At 42.5% G+C, this 22,088-nt stretch overlaps 1 protein-coding gene across 1 annotated transcript in view; it reads right to left on the reverse strand.

Annotated features, from left to right (window-relative positions):
• Positions 1 to 896: 896 nt before the first annotated feature.
• PTCH1 (patched 1) overlaps positions 897 to 22,088 on the reverse strand; it is a 41,282-nt gene continuing 20,090 nt past the window's right edge. Inside the window, exons 13-21 of the mRNA XM_050329445.1 lie at positions 19,487 to 19,629; positions 17,385 to 17,568; positions 15,722 to 16,002; positions 14,032 to 14,169; positions 11,949 to 12,091; positions 8,891 to 8,990; positions 7,294 to 7,548; positions 5,707 to 6,217; positions 897 to 4,057 (exon numbers count right to left, since the gene is read on the reverse strand). Coding sequence (XP_050185402.1) covers positions 5,708 to 6,217; positions 7,294 to 7,548; positions 8,891 to 8,990; positions 11,949 to 12,091; positions 14,032 to 14,169; positions 15,722 to 16,002; positions 17,385 to 17,568; positions 19,487 to 19,629 — 1,754 coding nt within the window. The 3' untranslated portion in view covers positions 897 to 4,057; position 5,707. The remainder of the gene's footprint in view (positions 4,058 to 5,706; positions 6,218 to 7,293; positions 7,549 to 8,890; positions 8,991 to 11,948; positions 12,092 to 14,031; positions 14,170 to 15,721; positions 16,003 to 17,384; positions 17,569 to 19,486; positions 19,630 to 22,088) is intronic.

The raw sequence follows: 22,088 nt of genomic DNA on the forward strand, positions 1-22,088 counted from the left end.
ATTTGTGGGTTTATTTATATGGTTTCCAGCCCTGTGAATGGAGCTGCTCCGTGGCCGGGACACCAAAGACAAAGTCAGTGAGTTGAGCTGAAGTAAGGCCTCAGTGGGCACTGTTTTCACGGGCTGTAACCCAAAGCCAAACCTGCAACCTGACTCAGTCTGGCTAATCCTGAGGATGTGAAGGTGAGTGTTTTGAGTAGCAAAAAAACATGTGTAGGAGTTTTGCAGTTCAAGTCCTTTAATTCTGTTTTTCTCTTTTGTGGTTGAACTTCCAGAAAACATAAAATATTTTATTTGCCTTTCCTCTGACCATGAAAAGTAGAGACTGAATTATAAGTTATCTAAAGTCATGTTTGGGCTATTTATGAGACACTCAGAACACTTAGGTAAAAAAAAATATTTAAGAGTTATTGCACAAAGTAAAAGCTGGCTAAAAAAGGATCAAGATAAGCTGGCTGGATCTGTGGCGTTTTGAGGGATGCTCAGAAGAGCATCCTTGAACAGGACAAACCACAGTGAGGTTTATGATGCAAATGACTTCAGACAGATGCTGCTGCTTACAACATCCACTCTGCTGCCTGCAGCAGCCTCTCCTCCTTGCCAGGGCTTGTGCATGGCACAGGGACCTGCACACTGCCTTGCAATCACTGCCACGCTTCCCAAAACGAGTTTTGTCAAGACTCTGCCTTCTTATGGAGGGCTTTTCAGAGTTTTCAGAACTCCACATTTATTTTTTCCCCCCTGTTTTTACAACTTGGACAGGGTGTCAGAAATGGCTCCTGCTCCAAAATGGGCCAATCTGAATCTCCCAGTCAGAATGTTTGCATGGTGGTACCTTCACAGGTGACCAGCAGTACACAGAGAAGCATTCCATAAACAACCAAATCAATAACCAGTAAGTTATATTCTTTTTATTCATGTTAGAATTTCTATCAGTGTTCGAACATTAATATTTAGAGAGTTTGTACAATTTCCATTCAAAGTTTAAAATGAGAACCACACTAGATCACAAATGGTAGCTAAAACACAGTTCTGAATTGTATGAATATTCACACTCTCTTTCTCTTAACACTGTTAAACACTTTCTTTTCTCCAGGGGGTTTACAAGGAAAGGTGTGCACTGTAATCGTATCTCAGCAGTGTTCCAAAACATAATGGTATCATCATTACATATAAACTCTTTAAAAATATACTTCTGTCAAAAGACTTGATGACTACTATGTACACTACAAAAATAAATTTTCATATAAATAAATTATATGGCATAATTTTATCTTTGTAACTGAAATGACACAAACCCACTCCTACCAAAACAGGCAGGCAATGAGACCCAGTTTGAATATTTTTTTCCTTTTAACTCCTTACACTAAAAGCTACAACAAGTCCTTAATGTAAATGTTATATACTCTTTCCTATTTAACATTAGTAAGCACTCTATACAAATAAAAATCCATTAAACAGTAAAAACATAACTGCAATAGTGTTTCCAATAGAAATAAAAATCCCTGCATCTTGTTTGTTATAAACTGGCATGACAAATACTGTAAGAAAAACATTCCTATGATACAAAAATATAAATATCATCCATGATTAAAAAAGTTAAAAAAAAAAACAACAACGAACAAACCCCTAACAAAATAAACGTTGCCAGCCACTGAGTTCTCTTGCCCAATGTGACTGCCGAAGAAGGCCTGCGCTGTGCACGAGGCAGGACAGCTCACCCCTCGCAGCAGGGCGGGTGTCACACACTGCAGCTTGCCCTGGGCCCTCCCCTGAGGAAGAGGAGGAGGCAGGGCAGCCTTGGCACGCCAGTGTCAGTGGGAGCCCTGCCCACCACACGCTGGGTGGCCGAGGCAGCTTCCCGCTGGTGTCACTCAGCTGTTACAGGTTTGTGTGAGCTGAGGTGAGTGTGCTGCTAGAGCTGCATCGGGGCCCCTCGCCTGCCTGCCTGCCACCAAGAGCTGTCCCCCTGGACACTGAGCTGGACCAGGGGCAGCTGTGACATTGACCCTCGGTGTGCACTCAAACAGTAGCTTATGTTCTATACGGGAACGACACCAGGCTCTCGCCACCTGCTCTTCGAGCGTTCACATTGGAGATCTGTAAACAAGTGCCTCATATCAAAGTGTTTTCAAGTGAGCAAAAAAAAGGCATGGACATTTGTGCATTCTAATTATCCCCATTCATTATGCTGGCAAGGTCTGTGGGCAAAGACAGACTCCCTGAAGCCACTGGAGAAAAACACTTTCCCATCAAAGAATTGGCCACCGCTGTTCAGGTATACATAAAGAAAAGCCCCACCACTGCTGTGCTTAGAAACTGAATATTGGTTGTGTTTGGCTCTGAATACACAATTGAACATCTACCTGCTCTAAAAAACAGCTTGGAGAAGGGCATTAAGAAAGATGAAAAAAGAAGACAGAGAGAATGAAAATTTGTGTTGCATTATTTTAAATTAAGGTTCTCCGTTCTTAGGGTTTGTTTCCAACTGGAACATAGATTGTAGTGTTTTTCCAGACCCTTCACCTGCAGCAATCCCCTTTTAGTTTAAAAATAATAGTACAAAAAGCTAAATTAGTTTCGCAAAGAGATCCCAGTTTAGCTGTTGTAATTAAAAGTGCCAATGCAGCATGGGAAAACACAAACAACAGAGAAAAGAACAACCCAGGCTTTATGTCTCATTACCATCCTGGGCCCACCAGAAAGCCATTTATATTTAAAAAGTGAATATACTTTTTTTTAATCCTTCCATTTGATTTTTATCGCTTACTATTAACTCCTTCCTGCCATGAAAATAAGGTGACCAAAGATACTGCTTTCAATGCTGTAACAACACAGCTGAGCTGTGGCTCCCGATTAAACAACTCATTATCCAGCTCCTAATGCCACTCACGGTTAACAGTATCAAAATAAGGCAGATGCTAATTGTATTTCTATAACCACCAGCACCTCTCAATATCCAGCACCTTTGGAAGTGAAAAAAATAATGGTTATAGTGTTTGCACTTACCTGGCACCTTTTGCAAGAAAACAAAAACAAAAAAACCAAAGCACTACACGAACAGTAATTAAGACTCACAACGTTCCTGGGAGGTAGGTAAGTGTAATTATAACCATTTTACAGAACGAGAAACTGAGGCATGGGGGAGTGACCTGACCAAAGTCACGTGAACCAAGTCATTGGGGGTCTGGGAACTGAAACACAACCCCAAACCTCGACTCCCTGTCTTCTCTTTCATTTTATCTGGGCCTTTGACGATGGCAGTCTATGGTGTACATGCTGGTAAACACCAACTCTGTTTTCACTAGTGCCTACTAACAGGGAAAGCTGGACTTACATCAGCATCAGTGGGTTTATACGCCCACTAGGTGTTAACATACAGTAAAAGAGAAACTGCAGCACACCAGGAACATACACACAGAAGCACGCGTATTTCCAGATGCACACATGAATACATACAGCAAAACAAAACCTGCACATACCTAGAACTATTTAAGCCTCTCAGATTAACTTGCCTTTCTTCATATCTGCTTATTTTAAAAATTACCACGCATAGCGTGTTCGAAAGTTAACAGTAATTTCATACTACCACAGGGTCGTGATACGCAAATTTAAAATATTTTAAACAGACATGTACCTTTCAAAAAATCCTATTACATAAGCAATATTTGCATAGAATTATACAAGTAAATTATAAAATATTTAAGCAGCAGCAACTTATGCTGAAATTTAGAACTAGATTAAGCTTAATTGTGGCACAGAAATCAATGTACAAAAAGTACAAAGCGCACACAATATTGTCCCCATTCTATTGCCCAGAGGCAAATTACTCCAGATTATACTACTTTACATTGTTCTTTTGTATATTACATATGTGTACATCTTTTAAATACTTAAAAGAAATATATAACAAAATAATACAATAGGTTACAGTAACAGTGAACTGTTGTCCTGATGCAGCATGTCCTTTTCTACAACTTCAAGCAGTTCATCTCTTCAAGCAGTTCTGGAAATACAGTTTTCCATCTTTGGCCTCTTCTTTGCTTCAGTTATTACTCTGTATAAACAGAGAAGAAAAAACCAAACATTCATTAAAGCTCAAGAAAAATAAACAAATCAAGCTAATCCAAGTCATTTCATGTTTCTTGTGGTTACAGTCAGGAAACACTGGCTCTGCTTTCATCTCAGTCATTAATTTCCTGGTAAAGAAATACCGACGCCAATTAGAAAAAATGCAGATGCCGTAATTTCTGAGTTCCCAGTTTTAGATACCTGTGACAAATTCATTCAAAACCCATGAACGTTTGAAGAAGAGAAACGCTGCACCAAACACTGCACACATCTAACAATCTCCTATTACCACGCACTCCAGCTTCAAACAGCTGAGCCCGAGGATTTCCCTGTTCTGTGGATACTATTACTTGTCAGACTTCCAGCCCAGAAGGCTGGAGGCATTCACGTCTATTTGCACTTTGGGATGTTTGGAGAGATGTTTTATAAATCAGACAGTGATTTCACTATGAGTTATCATAAAAATTTCCATCAAAACCCTTTGTGTGTGTGTGTGTGTGCATGCACGTGTCCTACAACCAAAATAAAATTACTTCCTCTGCTCAAACTAGTGTCTGTCACTGAAAAGCTCAGACAAGCAAAGAGGAAAAACAGGGATCTACAACTACGTTACTGTTCTAACACTTTCTTCCCTCCCCCCCCCAGAAAAAAACAGTGTAAAAATAGTGAGAACTAGTTTTTCAGGTGAAAGACCCAAAAAGTTTTCAGAGTAAAAACTCAGTGGGTCTCCCAGCTTCAAAGTACTCCCTATAAAAGTAATGAAAAACTAGGAAAAAGGAAATCTTTATATTCCCCAAACATCCTCTAAAACATCCTGCCTGTTATAAACAGGATCATTCCCTGTGATCTTCTCCTGCCAGCCTAAAGACAGACAATGATTCAGGCTGCAAGTCTCACAAGGTCTATCTGTGGTTTCACAGAGCATGTTAAGTGCCCTGCTAGGTCAGTTCTACCCCACCCAGTCTGCAGGAGGCACTGCAGCTGCCCCTGCAAGGCAGAGTTGGCCTGCAGACACCTCCAGTGCGAGTTCTCTGAAAGCCCCCCAAAGAGCAGGGCACACCCCACTGTGCAGCAGTGCAGTAGGAATGGTGGGACTTCCCACTTTCCCTCAGCTCATCTTCCAGAGTGATTCAGTCCTCATTATGGACTTCAAATTCTTTCACAGACTACTTTATTCGAGACAGGACAGCTGCTGAAGGAGCTGGCAATTTTACACTCTCCTAGGCAATGTCATTCTGCACAATGTGTCAGAGCATGCCTCATTCAGGGTTCAGAAGGCAGGGCCTATCGGTGGTGAATGAAGTCACAGAGCTCTGAAAAAGTTACACAGCATCTCTGCTTCATTTGCCTCCTCTGCAAAACTGGGACTGTATGAGGTACTTATCCACTTTGCAAGGCTCTTGGAAGCAGTTCAGTCTGTACCCACTATAACTGCTCAGTGTTGGAGAGTAATACATTAGCCAGCCTCGTGTCTAGTGCAAAATGTACTATATTCACAGTTTAAAATGATCAGTGACCTGTAAGCAGCGCTACCTAAAGGAAAGATACCCCTGAGAAGTTCTATTTTTCCTCTTTCTCTCGATCATGCCACTGCCTGACACAGGCAAAGCCCGCAGTTACCCGTGCTGCACACACCTTACTGTGAGCTGTTGCCAGGCACCCTCTCCTCACATTCAACATCTTGCAGTTCTATAACTTCTACTTTAGAGTTTCTTCTCTCACACCACACGTTGAAAGGCACGTGGGGGTCCTCGAACGGCCCGTGGTCGGTGTCCTGGTGTCCCTCGCAGGACGGGAAGCCCCCCGGGCGGGCGGCGTGGCCGTGCAGGGCGGGGTGGACGGCGACGGTCACGGAAGCCGAGGCGGTCACGGTAGTGATGGGCTGGCAGTAGGCCGGCCCTGCTGCCCCCATCGCCGGGCTCCTCAGGGTGTGGGAGCGGGCCCTGTGGCCCGAGCGGTCCCTGCTGGGCCCAGAGTGCCCCTCGGTGGAAATTTCGAAGGCGTCCCTGCGCGGGCGGTGAGGGGGGGGCTGCTGCCCTTCCCTCGCCTCCCGCTTGGGCTGCCTGCCCTGGCGCCACGCCCGCTGCGCGCCGCTCTCCGACGGCACCCCGGGACACGGCTGCTGCCTCGCTTCTGGCTGGACCACCTGAGGGAGAGAGGCACAGTCATCCCTGACAGCCCCGAGCAAACAAAAACCAGGCCTGCTTCTATTTTATACTGAGAATAAATATCATAATGCCCTAACTCTACAGAGGTAATGATGCGGGATCTGCTAATTGATTTTTCCATGTTTTTTTTGGTCTGATATTAAAACCTGGAAAGCACATCTTCAGAAAAACACAGGATGACAGCTGAGAACATCACTGTAACTTCCTACATGCTGGTCTGTCTTTTCAAAGAGGTGGATGACAAGCACTTGATCTTAACTCGTTCAACAAGCAGAATTGCTGGCACTTGGAAAAGGGTCTATTCCATGCGGGGAACATGCACAGGATGTTATTAGGGTAGTTCATATAGACTGTAGGAATCCGTTTTCTGATTTCCATAAAAAGCGTGAAGCGCAGCAGCCACATCAGTCAATAAACCGTGACCAACTTCAAATGTGGCTGTGCTTGTACCTATTTCTAGGCCTCTCCTGAACAAAACCAGATCCATATTGCAGCCCAGCATGCAACATCAGCAGGGGTAGGAGACAGAGGTTTTTCGCTTTCCTTTGAAATTGCAATTATGCCAACCCAGCAGCAAGATGCAACAAGGCCCATGATTTGGTACAACACTTAAACTCCTTTCTCCTGGCTCTGTTAATCTTTCTCCCCAAGATGTGCTGTGACAGAGAGGTATGTGAGATACTGATCCACGAGGAGCTGTGTGAAAGGGGTTGGGATCTCGTAATCCCTCCCTGTTCCCTCCCTGAAAACAGTCATCAAACAGACTGAGAGCTCTCTCTTGTGGCTGGTGTCAGTACGATGTAACAGCAGTCAAACATGCCAAAGACCTCTGCTTTCATATCACCAGTTTCCCCCCAGCTTGATTCTAAAGGAGAGGAGGAGGAAAGCCTTCACTACTTGCTTACAGGCTTTGGCACGAAGTCACAAAGCACAATCAGCCAGAAATATGAAAGAGTTCTACATGAAAGTAGAGTTAAATAAACCTTAACCTCACCCCCCGCCAAACAACAAAACTCTCCTTGTTCTCCTGCCAGTCCATGTGGAAGCTACTTACGGTGGATCTTGCAAAGAGAGGGTTCTCAGTGGCTTCCACGATGACCTGATGGACGGGTGCCCCGGGGCTGCGGGCGGCCCCGTACTGGTGGAGCTCCTCGCTGATGCCCGACACTGTGGTTTGAGAGCTGTACTCGGAGTCAGAGGAGTCCGAAGCATGGTTTGTGTGCCCAGGGGGCAGTGCAAACCTCACGACGCTGGGGGGTGGCTCAGGAGATGGGGTGGGCAATCTGTTGTGTCCATTGGCTGGAGAAACCTGATAACAGCGACACATTCAGTGACATTCAGCTGGCATTGCCCTTTTAATCATTACTGCTTGACACAAATGTTCTTCTGCCAAATACACTCTCCCAGTGCCACAACACCCTCAGCAGCAGTTTCCTGGTGAATGTTTATACTGAACTGAAAAAAGTCACTGAAGGAAAGAGAGGCATGACCTCCATCTGTGGATATTCGTGTAAACAGGATTACACAGACTCTTCTGGTATCAGTGTCTCAGGAAGTGCACATATGTGTGTGTGTGTCCATGCACTTGCACTTAATAAAAGTAAAAATCCCTGTCCCTTCAGCAAGCACTAACAGTGATTTCAGAGAATCACCTCAAATGTGCAGGTACAGCACAGTTCACTGCCTCTCTGCAAAGGGAGATGGATACACATATCATAGCAATATGTATGGTAATAACACACAGATACATTGCTTCAGTAAGGGATAGGTCACCTGTACGGTTAGGGATTAAGAGATCACACACTGCTGTCAAAATTGTTTTACCAATATTAAAAAAAACCCAAACACTTCTGAAATACACCTGTGAAACAGAGACAGGTGAAACACAGCACACTGATTCCACCAACACATGATAAAGACATCCCTGTGTAACACAGCAATTGTATCAACCACAGAGGAGGTAAGGAATGATCAACTACCAAATATAAATTTGGTATCTCTGAATCCTGGCATCTGGACTTGGGGTTTGTACTGCAAAGTCATCAGCATCTAAGTGAAGCCTTCCACCCACCAAAAATGCTACTTGAGGCAGGAGAATACAGCAGGAGTGGTGACTGGACAGCAGGGACCTTCTGGCAGACCAATCATGGGTATCAAGGTGTGGTCTGTGGACCACCACTGTGTATGTTGGTCCACACAGGCCTTCCTGGTGGTCTGCTCAATTAAACATTTTGAGGAATGCAACAGAGTCAATGAGGTAGGAAAGGAGAAGGTACATGAATAAAACAAACTGTCTTTTGAAAAGTATTGGGGGAAATCCCTGTTTTACAAACTTGTTTGCACATCACGTTATGCTTTTAAAAGCATAAATAATACTACAATTGTACCAGGTTTGCTGATTGTGGCCTCTAAAAGAAGACTTGTTTAAAAAAAAAACCTTGAAAAATAGAATAATATCAACTATGTAATAAAAATTTTAAAAAAAAAAGCAAAAACAAAACCACAAATCAAACACAACAAAAACACCCCTATATCAAGAAACTAAATCCAAGAGAAATTAAAAAATAGTTTCTAAGAAAAGGGGAATGACTGGGGAAGATAGGGCTGCAGACACAGTATTATTTCTTCAGTTCACCATTAATTTTACTGACCTCAGGGTATGGTCCAAAGAATGAAAGAAGAACAGGAAGCAGCACCAATCCATTGAGAACTCCCAGAATGGTTAAAATTGCCAGAACAGCAAAGAAATACCTGAAGAACAGTTCAAGGGTTTGGGGGAGAGAACAGCCACAAATACCGTTAGAAATAAGGGATTACAAATTATTCCTACACATGTTAAAATAATATACATACTAAATTAAATCCAATATATTACTCAAATTGCAGTATAAATAATTATACCTGTGTGTGAAAAGTGATATAGGGGTTTTTACCTTTTGAATTAGAGAAGCTACATTCCGCAAAGTGTTAGTTGAGAAAGGAAAGAAAAAAATTACGTTTGTTAATTTCCCAGAATCTGGAAGCATGTAATGTTATTTATGAATGTGTTACACAAACACAAAAATATGGAATGTGCAGGGAATAGCTGAATGGATTGAAAGCACAAATACAATGAAAAGGGGCCCCCATTAGTGAAAACCCAGCAGAAGCAAACAAATGAAGTGAAGGGTGTAGAATTTAAACAATTTAGTCTAGAAGGAAAAGAAGCTCTCTTCTCCCAGCAGTTAATCCACTGTGAAATGCTTCTGCAACTTACAGCAGACTGTCTAATTAAATCTACAGTATATCAGGTAAGGGTTTTCCTCGCCGTTCATTAATCACAACTTAACGCCTAGAATTCTGTGAGTTCCAGTTTTACCAAATAGCTTGAATTGCAACCCTTTTACAACACAGGAACCCGCTTTCTGCAAAGAAAATGCCCATTCTATAGTAAGCTTCAGCATTGTACTGAGTAAGAGTGCTCCACAATGGCAGAGCTGCATTGCAGGCTAATCTTTTGTTGAACAATTTAGCATCTCTGAATACTCTTGTTTTGCGTCAGCCAATTCAAACATAAAGGCTGAAATACTATGGAAGAAGAGAAAAGTGCACAAGTAGTTGTCCTTTCCCACCACTGAGGGCTAAGGTCTGGGATCCTTCATGAATACCAAGGTAAACCTGTCAGTAAAAGGAAAGCCTGGCTAGTTGGTATTCGGCACAGCTGGGGCTCAGACTAAACTTAAGGCTGCGTTGTAACTAATGATTTCAAAGACTCAGTCTTGGTAAATTCCTGGAGGAGAAGGCAAAGGAGAAGAACAGAGGGCAAGTTTGCTACTAATGGGTCTACTGATTACATTGTCTAGCTGGCAACAAACTTTACTGCCTCCCTGCTTCCACATCTGATCAAATATATCAGACTCCTGTAAAACTATAAATATCCTGCTATTGTAAACATCTGGGAATTTCTGATCTGCATTAGCAAAAATCAGCAATCCAATCTACTCTACTAACATAAACCACCAGAACTTTACACCAGGACACAGATCAGCAACAGACATTAAAAACATTTGCATCTCATCCATCTAGTGTTAGAATAAACAGGACGATTGTAGCCTTGACCACTTGGTGTATACAATGTCTGTTAATTTACTTAATCTTCCACATTGCTGGACTAATCTATCGCTTTCCGGAAGTTTGGGATCTTCCTCGCCCACTATAACAATGCTCAGACTCCCCATAGTTTATTTTATTTTATTTTTTAAACAAGGCAAACTGAAGTCAGATTGTGCTATAAAACGAGAAACCGATGGCCAAAAAAAGTAAAATAACGTAAGTTGAAAAGTTGAAAGGGTCATTTTATAAACTGAGAGAACATCCAATCCAAATTTGGTGTGAAGGGCCCCTACAATCTTCCATTTGCTATGACAGAAAAATACGCTTGCCAAAATCTTGTCTGTTAAGCAGGGAAGTAGCACACCAAATGCCCCTTTAAGTTTAGGTTAAATCTATCAGTAACCTATATGTCAAAATGTTCCAGCCCTTACAAGATCAAGTCCTAAAAGAATAATTCTATTTCTTCAATACCAATCCAATAAAGTAAAAAACATTGACTTTGAAAAAAAAAATAAATCTATTTTGGGATGTGCATAGTATCTGCATAGTAATAATCCTGATGTAGATTTCATGTGATCTAACTGCAATCTGCCTGCTTCCTCCAAATCTCACTCATACATAAACAAAAAGCTTGATGAGATTTAGCAGTCATTCTCTCAGTTCCTGCCCCTGACATTTTGTTGTTCTTGCTGTCAAATGGATGTCAGCTAAGTCTACTCCTCTACCCAGCTTACGTCTACCTAAGCAGCTAAGCCATCTTTCAGAGCATTTTTATTTGGCCCATTTTTACCTCAGTTCCATTTTGGGGCTTGGATTATTTTTCTGTGTGTGTGCTGCAGTTTACCACAAAAGAGCCTGTGTTACTTCTATGATTAGCCATTTTGCAGAGCTCCACAGGTTGTTTGGAATAGAATAGGATCTGTTTCATTGCACTTCTCAAATTCCCCTCAAAGAAAAACTTGCTTTCCTCTCTACTTGACAAATTCACGTTCTTAATTAAATTCACAAGAAACAGTCCGCTTGTAGTTCTAAACAGAAAGGCCTTCAGGCTTTGCTGTGCAGAATTTTAGTACGAAGCTCTGTGCTCATATTTATGGTTCCCCAGCTCCCAAGCAGGGCTTTTTTCCCCCCCTCTCTCTTTTCCTCATTATGTTTACCTTGCACAATGACAGAAGGGGAAGGCCCTGAGAGAGTCACTTGCAGCGCAGCTGAATGTTTGTCGGTTCACATGTCCTTTGCACACAAATTCTTGTGCACACAAGAAGTCTGGAGGACCTCAGTGTTAAAGGTCAGACCCAGCTAATATGGGACAGTATTAGCTGCTTTGAACTAACTCAACCCAGAATTAGCAAACTTTCGAAAGCAGGACATTTTTGCATTCTTTCATGCTGAGTGCCAGATTTTCCTGGAACAGATTTTAATGCCAGCAATGGAAACACTACCATGTCTAGCACGTAACAAGGAGTTAATAAAACAGAGGGAAAGCAGGACCATGACGTAAGCACGCTTGACACACCATGCATAGTAATAAAATGACAGATTTGCTGAAATGACTTAAAAATTAAAAGCATACTTGTTTTTATTTTAGAAGAAAGTTGACACAGACAAATGCTTTACCTGACAATGAAATCAAACTCTGACCCTGCAAGCATTAACACCCCGAGCAGAGTGGACACAGCTCCGTCCAGCACCGGTGCAAACATGTGTTCCAACGCTAGGACAGCCCTGTGGTTCCTGTCTCCTATGGCAGTCAAAAATGCCTGTAAAACAAACAAGTCCATTTCCTTAGACAGACACATATAACCTCCCAAAAAGCCTCTCTCATGGCATGCACGGTTTTTCACCAGTTAATTACTCTACACTACAGTTTGTCAGTTATCTCTGTAGCTGGCTGACCCCTGAAGGAAGGCCTGATCCCAGTCATACCATGACCAGAATCAGCACTGATGGCACAGTCAGATCAGACCATGGTAATACTTTTGGAAGCAATGCCTGCTTGCATCAGTAGCCTTTTGTCTCCAACTTTGCTTACTTCCACCTGCCAAGAATTCATGCCATGGTGAAAGCACCTCGGGTGTCACAACTGCAGGGCTACTCCTCTCATTCTTGTGGGGCCACAGGTTCCACAGCTTTTTTAAACACTTCTACTTCACTCAAAAGGGACGTTTTTGCAACTGCTACTGCTTCAAAGCTGGCAGGTCTATCCATACAAAACTGTCTTAGGAATAGTGCTGCACACGGTAGTTCCTGAGCAACAACATGAGCAGTGAAGTGCCTTTATCCCTCCAGCTCCTTAGGGAACAAGCTGTACCAAGAACACTCAAATACTGCTGTTTGTTACATATTTGTCAACTCTGTGTTTAGGAAAACAAGAACCTGGCTGACCTTCCTGTGATTTGTAAGGGCTCTCTTTGGTGAATTCTCTACTGCCTATTAAGATATGAGCTGAAGCAGCTACCTTCCTCTCAGTCCTGGAATTCAATTCTCTCTTCTCTACAGTTTGCAGAACTAAAAACAGCAAGGTCACAATTCACTAGAAATAGGAGAGAACTGACCCACAAGTGGATTGTGAATTATTTTTAAACTCAATTAAATTCTGTATCAACAGTTCCAGCATTGCCTTCTTTGTTTATGCCACACTGATTTGACTGTTTATATGTTTCCAAGTTTTTGACTTCAGTTTCAGTGTGAGAAAAGCAGCATTTTTAGTTTGCTTGGCATTTTAGCTTCAGCCACAGGTGACCTGTAAAGTCCTATAAATTAAATTAGTTTCATTTCATTAGTTTATGGTAATAAACTTCTCAGTTAGAAACAACTGCTTTGTCTCTTTTTACTCCACTTTTCCTGTTTTAAATCTTCAATGCTAAGAAACTGTCATTTCTTCCTTCCTCTTCTACACCATCATTTTTTTACAATTCTTGTACTATTCCAAGTCCTAGCAAACTCATTTACCTCCAACAGCCTAACCATCCATGGCAGCAGGTGAAATAAAGATGTCGTTCCTTCATGGATCCAATTCTTCCTCTTTAACCTTACATTACTTCCTCTTAAAATTGTTTTTTTCATCCCGCTATTTTGTGTGTCCTAATTCTGCACATCATCTACAACAGTAGATAAACAGTGCAAAACTGTTTTCCTACAGACTGCATGTTTGTGCCCACTATTAATAGCTGATGACTTCTAAAAAGAAGGTGCAGGTTTTACAGATGGAAAATTAATCCAAATATATTCACATTCTAGTGGTCAGGAAATATCAAATGACACTATATCTGATTTTGGAAATCTCCCTTAAAGGCTTCTGTTTCACAAGGTATAGAATCTACATGCAAAAGGGAACAAAAAGGTACACAGCACTGAGGCAACAGCGGTAAGGCTGCAGACAAGGATCACGAGAGTCTGGACTGAAGTAAGGTGATTTAAGATCTCTGTTTTGTCTATATAATTGCATCAATCAGACAAGTGGGTATCACAGGTAATGTATCCTCTCTTTATCTCCTGGGAGGCTGACTCAGTAGTTAGGAACTACCCCATCGAGATCAACTCTGTTCCATCACGACAAACGGAAGAGCAGGTAAAACTGTGACCATAATCCTTCAGAGAATCACGTCACTGACAGGACACCAAGTAAGGATTTATGGTCTGGACATTGCCACCATTTTATTTTAAAAAGCTTTTTTAAATGCCTCTTGATTTTACATACCAAAGCCACATGAACAGTGAATTCCACGCCAATGCCAACAGAAGCAATCAGGATAACCACAGGCACTGCACTCAGCTTTATTCCAATTAGACCCATCATGCCAAACAGCTCCACAGTCATCAGAGCCAGCACCACCACCTAGATGATTTCAAACATCTGTTAGTAACTTATTACACTCCAGACAAAGAAAGAGAAAGATATTTCAAACGTGGTGACTGTAAGACATATTCCTCAAAGCCATGCTATATTCCCAAGGACAAGCTGCTTTTACTTGTTTCATTTTGCTCAGTGGCAATAAACTGCTGAAGAGCCAGTCTAAATTACACTCCTAAGAACCAGATACCTGATTGAGCCTCAGTTTCATAATGGTTAAAACCTATCAGTGATCCGAAAAACCATTTCCTCCTCCTTATCATGGAAATCCCTCAAAAACATACATTTCCTCTTTTTCATCTGTCTCTCAGACAATCCTTCCAGAAGAAGTAACTTTCAACTACCTGTATTTGAACTCTTTTTTGTATAACTGCAAATACAAGTGAGGATGACTTTTCAGTAGGTTTAAAACCCAGAAGAAAGTGAATGCCACAATCAGCTGACAAGTTTCAGGTTTCAGAGGGGCTCTAAGATTTTAAGGTATTTGGTGGGGGGGACTGACATGGACAAAGTGAACAATCAAATCTAAAGGAAAGCTTTTATTTTTCTTTCATCTACCTTAAAAAAAAACCCCAAAAAAACCCTGAGGAAAAGGGAGGAGAGGAAATCTGGGGAATCAACTGTAAAAGTTGCTAAAGCCAAGCAGGAAAAAAAAGATAGACATACTTATAAAAGCAATGGTGGACCCTGAAAAGAAATGCCTTTTCCAAGGGAAAAAAGTATGCACTACAATAAATGATTTTATAAGTTAATGAATCATGCATAATAACATAAATTGCTTGATTAAGTGCTATAAAAAATATTCTAGACTAAACATTTACCTTTTAACATACCTGTCATATAAATGTACAGTACAAAAACTAGTAACTGTTTTATGCTTTTCTACTTCTGGCGTTTTATAAACCATACGATAGTTTATGGAATTTAAACACAGGAACATCATCATTCAATTTAACTTGAATGTTTACTGAGAGGCTTACGGTGCCTTGCAGAAAGCATAGAGGGGTATTCTCTTCAGTTTGTAATTTCATGCTCTCTCTCCTGCGATAGCTCAGTTACACTCTTTCCACAGTACGTACTGTACAACATAACCATTTCAGTTTTTTCCAGAAAGGCTGCATTCAGAAATCAGTGAGAAAATTTACGGGCAAGTTAGTCACAAGCAACTGCCTCGAAAAATAACTGTGTCTGACAAAAGGGGAGAGGGAATATAGAATTAGAAATTACTCCAAGGAAGTTCCTAATTTTCCTCTGTGTCTTTATTTCTTACGTTAGTGTGCATTTGGGCAAGGGCAAAAGTTTACGTACCTTTCTAAGAAACCTCTAAAGTTGCAAAAAAGGTGGCCAGAAGATTAAGGTTATTAAGGTTTATACCTTTAGCATGAACCCTACCCCCTCAAGTTGGATAAATATATAATGAATGATGCAATACACATACTCCACCAGAAGCCCAGACATAAACAAAACCTTCCCGACTACAGCAAGAGCTATGCTGAAAGGAATTTGACTTCAACAAAGACCCTTATAATAAACTTACAATGATCCCAGCTGTCCAGGGGTTTAGGAGGAAGAGGGCACACACCAGAAACGTGCAAGCCAAAACCACGCTAATGGATAAGAGGAGCCAGTGACGAAGGCCAATGTACTGCTCCCAGAAGAGGAACGGGTACCCATTCGGGTAGCTGGCGATCCCCAGGCTGGTGTAGTTACTACAGATTGCTCTCACTTTCTCAATCGCCTCCACGAAGTCAGAAGTTTCACGCAATCCATTGAGGTAGAAAGGAAACTGAGCGTACTCTATGGGCTCAGCTGCTGGAACTGCAGAGATGACAGAAAACGACAGCGGTGTTAAAACGTGCATTTGGGGAGAGGAGGGTACACAGAGAGCGTGGTTAATAAAACACTTCATTCTCCACAGCAAAATGCTTAAAGGTGGTGAATTTAAATTTTACTTCTTTGGAACGAATGGCATTTTTAAAACTCCCCCAAAAAACTGAAACTGGAAGCAGTACATGAGATTACTGTATTTGATCATGCAGTGCAATGGGATGAGTACAGCCTATATCAAGTCCCCACACTATTCTATATAATTTAACAGGTATCTTTCAATACATGTATTTAACCCTCATTACTGTTACAGTGGTTTTTACTGAACACCTGGAATCAGAGGTCATTTCCCTGAGATTAACTGAGGTCCACTGACACAAAACTTAAGAAAAATTAGGCTTGATCAGGTTGTTTTTAAGATTTCCACTGAATATTCTGAAAGTCAGATTAGGAAACCTGTGTTCTGTTACTGATGGAAATTACTGGGGGAAAAAAACTAATGTAAAAGTAATGTTTTACTGAAAAAAAATGTAACTTTTTATCCTATCATAATTTGATACGCCAACACTCTCCGTACATTTTTTGAGTGTAATGCCAAGTCTACTCTGTGACAAATGAAAAACCACTTCTACAACAAGCATTTGGTTACTGTCGTTGTGTGTTCCAGACCCTGCAGGGTCATTCAGCTGACTTGCTTAACACGATTTGCCCTATTATAATCTCAACTATAAATTTTCATTAAGACAAGACTTGGCTGGCTGCCACAGAGCTCCAGGGTTCGGGCACACTGAAGCATGGCTAGCTGGTTACCCAGCTGCATTTCCAAGTGCACCAGCTGTCCCCTCTGTGCCTCCCCCCGTGCCCACTGGTGTCCAACCAGCAATCCTCCCAGCAAGCTGAAGGCTGAGGCAAAGCAATGCAAACCAGCACTGGTGCTCAGGAACGCACTGAAGGACCTGCAGTGGGACCACTCCTCTAATTTAGCAGCCCTTGAGCCGTATCAGTGCTGGCAGCTTAGCGTGTGAGTTACCTTGATAAAAAGGTATTAAGAACTGAGGACAAACATGACAGGATCCCAGTGATGAAATTTCAGAATTACTTCAGCAGGAGTTTCATGCAAACTCCAGGCCTCTCTCACAGACAGAACTATCAGGTGACACCAAAAAAAAAAGCAACGCTCGCTATAAAATCTTAGAGCATTTTTGCAACACGATAAAACCCTGCTGCGGTGCCAGAGCTGCAACGGTGCTTGGATCCCCTAAGAGTAACACGATGTGTTGTCCTGCCCAGCTTCCCGAGCCCTGCACAGCACCGGCGGGTTCCTGGCGGGGACACCCACAAACCGCAGGGCACGAAGAAGGAACGGCACTCACTCCTCAGCCGCGTTTCTGGCATGTAGTCTGCCTTGTCGTGCACCCACTCGGGGCAGTGCGGGCGGATGTTGGCCTGCGAGGCAGCGTAGGCCACGGGGTCGTTGCTGACCCAGGCCGTCAGGTAGATGTAGAAAGCGCTCGGGTTAATGATTCCATCCGCGTCCACCAGACGCTGCTTAGTCAACTGCGAAATGGAAAAAGAAGTTGGAAGCCTTTCAGAACGAGTTTTTGCTTTCGGGGGATTTGCCATAATGCTTTCAACAAATGGCCTGGAGATGCAACACCATACAGGAGGCAAGAGAACACAAATCTTCACTTGAGCTGACTTATCAGTAAACTATTGTTTGACAATAAAAACAAAATCTAAAAAAAAAATACAGTAACAGTGACTAATTTATAAATTAGTACTCATATAATATTTACAATAACCACTAAATCAGCAGATGGTTCCAGAATAGACTAAATCAATTAAATCCAAATTCTAAAAGACTGCAGCCAAGAGGGAAAAACAACCAAGTTGAAGAAACATATTTAAAGACACGGAAAGAAAACCTGGCAAGAGTCCCTATACATGTCTGTGTGCAGTTAACCTCTGTTGTTAACACTGAAGGAAATGCCACCCAGTAAATGGAGGAGAGCTATAAAAATAAAACAACATCTGTATAAATTTTGCTAACACTTGCCTCCTATGACCTATGTATTCAGAAAATGCCCAGCATCATGAAAGCAGACGAGTGCCCTGTGTTACTTGGGTCACTGTGGGCAGATACATCCGTGGGGTAAACAGCAGTGGTACACTTCCAGGGTTCTGTTAGCCAAATCCTGCACAGCTAGAGCTCTGACAGAGGACTCTGTGGGTGAAAAGTATTACTGGTGGTTTTTGTTTTGTTTATTTAAAATTCTGGCTCAGCTCCAGTTCCAGGTCCTTTTAATGAAATGAAAAACAACAGTGACAGCAGTAAAAAAAAAAAAAAAAAAAGTTGGATTCCAAGGATCTGGATTCAATTAGTCCACAGGATATGCAACAACTGTATGTCTTCAAGCTGTCTCTGGAACTGCACAGTACAGCACTCAGCCCCTGTGGGTGCACCACACTTTTCTCCCTCCCAGGCACAGGAAATTATATCAGCAGCTGCAGTCCAATTGCATTTGTTCCACAGCGTACCTGGTACACTCTGCTAAACAAAATCTCACTGAAGGTTTTCTCTTCAACTCACTTACTTTGCCTAATTCATAGCTGAAGCTCCATTCAGAGCTGACAGCATGTTGCTATACAGCAGTGTGTTTCACACACCATAGTAACTCTGAACAATGTACTCTGTAAATCTGTCGCCTTTAATGCCAGGGACAAAAAAGAGAGACAATAAGCAGAACTGCCAAGAAGCTCACTAGAAAGACTGTTTTTCTGCCTGAAAGCACAGCGAGTCACTGATGACTCTCAGGGAGGAGAAGTTACGTTACTGCGGAATTTCTTCTTCGAGGTTTGAAATCTAATAGATATTTCCACCTATCAGTGGCTACCACAAACGCAGTCATGTGCTGTGGTAACCTCAGGCACATTCTATTTAGGCAGCTCTAACAACTGCCATTCTCAGTTCTACAACAGTGTAGATGTATTTAGTGATGATGGTCCAAGAATAGGATACTGCACGTAATGATTTCAGTCTCCCTCCTCTACCGTTCATCAACATAATTTTTTAAACATTATGTTTTGCATAAATCAGTAGGAACAAACCAAATAATGGCAAAGCCTGGCCTAGGACTGGACTCCATCCACCTACAGATGCAGAGAAGCATTTTTCACAACAATTTCAATGGAAACTGAGTGTGTCTGACACAGGAGCAGCACCGAATGCACCCCAACCAGGAATAATCAAGGACTGGCACTCCCCACGTTGATTTTGAACACTTTGCAACACAGGCCAGACTGCAGCTAACAAGTGGCTTCAGAAAAGTCAGTGAGGCCATGCAAGCAAGCTGTAGCTCAGACATTCATCTCTTTGAGCTGGAAAAAAGAACTCAGGACAAGCTCTATGCACCTCCCCTCACTCCTGATGACTTGTGCATTGCTGTGTAAACCAGCACGGACTCTGATACACTACCTGGCTGATGTCAATGGGTTTTGCACGGTTGCCTGTTTGCACCAAGAGTTTGTAAGCCAGAACAGCATCATCAGATCCATTTTTGTAGTTGTTGTAGGTGATCTTCCCAGTTTCCCAGTCGCTGTCAAATGCATCCTGAAGTCCTGAAGAGTTAAGGGAGGCAAAGGGAAGACAGAACAAGCACGTAAGTAATCGCTCTTACAAATTTCAGAAGGAGAAAGAATAATGCCTTCTTCATAGTTGGATCAGGATGAAAATTATGCACCTGCTGCCTCCTACGTTTGGGGCTCCTCATTCATTCTCAGTGTGCGGGAAGGTAAAACTACGAGTTCCGTGTTCAATATTTTGCCCAAAGAAAGGCAGGGGAAGAAAGAAAATGCAAGGGAGAAGCCCCAGAAGTCTTCCCATGTTGTGCAGACCAGTGAAGCTGAGCAAGCAAGTGGCAGATGTACTGTGCCCTGCGAACAGCTTCTCCTCAAGGCAAATTGGACACCTTCTCCAAGCACTCTACTTGCAGAAGTGCATGAGAAAGAGTTAAAACTTATCTAGAATAAAAATTGCTTTTTCTCATGAACTACAATTCCAGAATTGTCACACTCAAAACATATGCATATTTGCATTTATCACCTCTTTCGTACACACTACTCAAAGCTGAAGTCTTGCTCTGACCTGGGTGGTGCCAGAACAGAAAAGGGCTGAGCTCAGCCCTCATCCAACTTCACCACCTTAAAACCAGAGGAGACATTTGGACTGTTAGCTAGAAGGGAAACACTCCCCTTACTCCCCTCTGCCTCACAAAAACCCTGGCTGAGTGCACTGAGCCACAGAGAAGGACACACACCACTCTCATTAACTGTTTTGGGCTACTGCAGAGCACTGAGGCAATAGCTTCTATGCTATAACCAGAAATTCCACTACAAGGGGGGAAAAAAAACACACTCAAACTCTCAACTTCAAACAGCAACTCAGCTGCTCCTCAAGCACAGCATGAGCGAACACGATTTTGTCAATTTGTTCCATCTGTTCAACTTGTGCAGCTAATACAAGTCATGGGATCTGCTGCCAGCACATGTAAAGATCACAGCCAACACCTATTCACTCTCAACTGTTATTTTCCTCCTTGCCACCCTTCAATACCTCACAGCAGAAATTCAGATCAGATTTAGTACAGGAAGCCACAGCCCAGTACAAGGAGGCTCTGTGCAAGCAGATGACAAACCGCATGTCCAGGGAAGGGAAGAAAAAGGCTGGGAGAGTGGTGGTGGAGGAAATCACCGGCCCACCTCGCAGCTGGGCTGAGGAGCCCTAATGAAAACCATCACTGCAGGCTGGATAGGTTAGCTACAGCTGTAGTGAGATACGAGAAAATGCACCCGTCCCACACGGCCTCCGGGGCAGAGCACCCGCTCCCCGCTCGCAAACTCGTTCCCCTCTCCCTCACAAACGCCTCCCCTGTCGTCTCACGGAATCCTGTCACACCATGGGAACCCAGCGGGCTCAGCACCAAACAGGGAAGGAAGCCTGCCAGATCCCTGCAGCTCCCACCCAGGAGGGGGACGACTTGCCATCAGGTTTTATGGCATCACCAAAGGACTTTGGGGCCCCCTTTAAAAGAAGCGTCGTATGATGGTACCCTCAGAGAGGGGAAACACTGCTCAGGACATGCAAAAATACCAATACATCTCTCCTGTGCCAAGTCCAGCTCTGTGTCAGCCTCTCAGAAAGTGGCCAGATAAGGGTATTTATGTTATTACACCAGCCACACCGAAGACAACTTTGGGAAGTTAAGAGAAGGCTGTCAAAAAAGCACGTTGAAAAACAAGGAGACCACCTAAGAACAGCTTCACTTCCAGTAAAAACGGCTCCCTTCAGCAGGAGGAGCACACAAACTGCTGTGATAGCGTGTCAGGGCAGAGCTTTCAGACAAACATCCCCCCCTGTCAGGGGGCTCCACACATACACAGTAACAAATAAATCCATCGGCACGTAACAGTACCAGTCTGTGGTTGCAAAAGAGTCTGCAGAAAGAATATCCATAAACTACTATCAGTTGTGCTTAACTTCTAAAGGATTTCAAACCCTCAATAATTAAAATTTCCCTTTACACTTCGAAATCAGTAGGAGAGTTGCTGCCTTCAAAGCAAACATGTTCATATCAATTATTCTAAAAGACATATAATCTTTCATAAATGAGATTAATTAAATGTTTCTGGGCATAAAGATAAAAGCATCTTGTTGACCTCTTTCTGTGGAAAACTTATAAAAAGTTGAGGGAATTTAAAAAATCTTATATACGGGATTTTTTTCACATCAGCAGTCACTTTTGCTTAATGCTTCCGAAGTGACAACATCCAAAATTATGTGGGATGCAAGAATGGGGGTGAGGTGAGGAAGGAATTCCTACTGACTCATGTGAACAGCTGCCACCACGAAACACCAGATAAGATTTCCCTTTGCAAAAACACGCCTAATTAGAAGCCACCAGGGAATTCAAGCTACCTAACTTACATTTGGTCACTTACAAAAATAATGTTAACATTTACAGTTAAAATGAGTAATTAGTGTCAACTTTTCTTCCACTGATTTTTCAGTAACAGAAAAT

The sequence above is a fragment of the Myiozetetes cayanensis genome, unplaced genomic scaffold, assembly GCF_022539395.1.
Source record: "Myiozetetes cayanensis isolate MyiCay16 unplaced genomic scaffold, myiCay2020 scf4, whole genome shotgun sequence".
In the NCBI taxonomy this organism is placed as follows: Eukaryota; Metazoa; Chordata; class Aves; order Passeriformes; family Tyrannidae; genus Myiozetetes; species Myiozetetes cayanensis.